The 2,333-nt window shown below is 38.5% G+C and overlaps 1 protein-coding gene across 4 annotated transcripts in view; it reads right to left on the bottom strand.

Annotated features, from left to right (window-relative positions):
* Positions 1-668: 668 nt before the first annotated feature.
* rnmt (RNA (guanine-7-) methyltransferase) overlaps positions 669-2,333 on the bottom strand; it is a 10,189-nt gene continuing 8,524 nt past the window's right edge. For all 4 annotated transcript variants that reach the window (XM_005744711.1, XM_005744710.1, XM_005744709.1 and 1 more), the window contains exons 7-11: positions 2,159-2,323; positions 1,950-2,067; positions 1,322-1,420; positions 936-969; positions 669-764 (exon numbers count right to left, since the gene is read on the bottom strand). In XM_005744711.1, coding sequence (XP_005744768.1) covers positions 727-764; positions 936-969; positions 1,322-1,420; positions 1,950-2,067; positions 2,159-2,323 — 454 coding nt within the window. In that variant the 3' untranslated portion in view covers positions 669-726. The remainder of the gene's footprint in view (positions 765-935; positions 970-1,321; positions 1,421-1,949; positions 2,068-2,158; positions 2,324-2,333) is intronic.

Here is a 2,333-nt window from a genome sequence, read left to right as displayed (position 1 = left end):
GCTTTCTACCCCAGCAAGACTCCGTTTTTCTCTTAGTTATTTTACCTTTTTCACTGGCTATCATTTGTATGTTATGCATTTTTATTATTCAGCTTCAGTGTGCAGTACTGTGTCGCTGTGGCTGTTATAAAGTGCTTTATGAATAAGTGTAGCTGTAAATGGCCCAGTACTTTCGTTCATATGTTATAGGTTCAGGTCCAGGTTTTTAGGTGAGAATAAACTGATCCTTAACAGTTTGTTTTATCCACAATTCTCAAATCTGCGCCTGTCATAAACTTAACAGAGGTTCAATGAATACCAGAGGCATCACAAAGGGGAAGGAAACGGGGTTTAATCTGCCAGTTACATTTTGCACTTTGGAAATGCAACAGAACAAATTTCAGAGTTACATCAGACAATGAAAAAAAAATTTAATTTTAAGCCAAACTAAAAGATTAACAAATCAAAAATAACCAATTTACCCATCAACATAAGGAGAGCTACAGTATAATATTCTGTTTGCATTAAATGGCTGTAAATTCTCTGTTTATTGTAACTATCCTGTAATCCAGGGAAATACACGCTTTTTTCCATAATTCAGAAGAACAAAACACAAAAAAGTTTGACAGAAGTTTTGTTTAATTTACAAACAAAACAATCATTTCTTATCAAAAATGACTTAAAGCAACAGAAACACAAATATGAGCTGAAGAACAGTGAGACAAACAGCAGCAGATGAGCGCAGCATCAGGACATCTTCTGGAACACAAACACCAGGTAGATACCTGCAGAGCAAAGACAGATGAGGGTTTTAGTGATCAACAGTTTGTAGATCAATGGGCCCAGATATGAATACATATTTTAAAAGTAGATCGAAGACAACAATACTGAAATGTTTTTACAAGCATCAGTTTAAATGTGTCATGTAAACAGCTGATGGAGATGATCAGACTTACTGGTAGCTTCCCACTCAGATCTGCTCAGCGTTCCCTGCACACATGGAAATACAGACAAATGTTGTAAAACTGGGCCGAACACCTGAAACTGTTTTGGGTTTGTTTGTTTTTTTAAACTGAGCTTTGAGCTGTGGGGGTAGACGTGGTCGCTCATCTACTAATGGAGAGGTTGGTTGTTCAATCGCATGCTATATATACACTTGGGCGAGATACTGAAACCGAAGCTGCTCCTGATGCATCCATGTGTTAATGTTAAAAAGTGCTTGAATGCATGTGTGTGAATGTGTGAATGAGACATGTGGCATAAAGCACTTGAGTGCTCAAGTAGAGTAGAAAAGTGCTATAAAAACCGGTCCATTTAACATTTACCATCTGAGCACGCTTACCAGGGGAGTTCTGACGTCGGCTCGGTCACAGTGCTCTTTAGCATGACAGTATTCCTCTGCACTGTCTGAGGCTTGAAGACCATCCTCACTGGGAAATGGCTGAAAGCAAAACAAACTCTTAAAAAGACAGTAAGTAGTGACAGGTTAAAAGAAAAACCTGGACCTCTGAGCTACAGTGACAGACTCTGCTGGTTCTGATGCGTTTTCTTTATCCTCTGATCAAACACTACTATGAGATGAATTGTTCTATTTATCCACAAGACACAGGACCACACTAATGTTTATGTGGATTTATTGGAGCAAAATATCGCCACACATCTAGCAAAACAGTAAAGCACAGTGAACTTTTTTTTAACAAAGCAAACAAAAAAGAAAAAACCCAGTTCATCCACTGTGTGCAGAGGAGTGAAGCTATTCTTAAGGCTTGAGAAGGTGAAATGCCTCACTGAAAGGATAAGTGGGTCCTTTCCTTTAATTTGTCACCATTTGGATCTGTGTCCAAAAATAACATGCTTAAATGTTGTTAACTCCATATCTAGTTTGTCTTCTGGTCACATCATTATTGTAAAAATAAGAAAAATGAACTGAGAAATCATAGTCAGTATTTCAGTTTTAATTAATATTCTACCTCCAGAGCCATCATCTTCATCATGAGGCTGCGATGATTCTCCTTCTTCACCTTCTCCTCAAAGAAATCCGCAAATCTTTGTTTCAGCACCAGCTGCATATTGTACTGCTTCGCCATGCTGGGACATAAGAAGTGGAAACAGAGTATCATGAAATATTTTTATAGGAAATTCAGAGTACACAAGCAGATGTTACTGTGAGTACTCTTACTGTTCAAAGAGAGGAAAGTAGACGAGGAACTCTGGAACGTTGACGACTTCCTCGAGGTTAAAGTGATACTGACATCCGAACAGAGGGTAGGAACCTTTGGACTGAAAGGTCACTTTGAAAACCTCATTACCAAATGACAGCGAATCAGATGCCTCCAAACGTTTACTGTTGGGGG

Source organism: Pundamilia nyererei, unplaced genomic scaffold (assembly GCF_000239375.1).
Source record: "Pundamilia nyererei isolate P.nyererei 1_Seehausen unplaced genomic scaffold, PunNye1.0 scaffold00148, whole genome shotgun sequence".
In the NCBI taxonomy this organism is placed as follows: domain Eukaryota; kingdom Metazoa; phylum Chordata; class Actinopteri; order Cichliformes; family Cichlidae; genus Pundamilia; species Pundamilia nyererei.
Note: the sequence above shows the minus strand (reverse complement) of the source record. Positions and strands in the feature narration are given on the sequence as shown.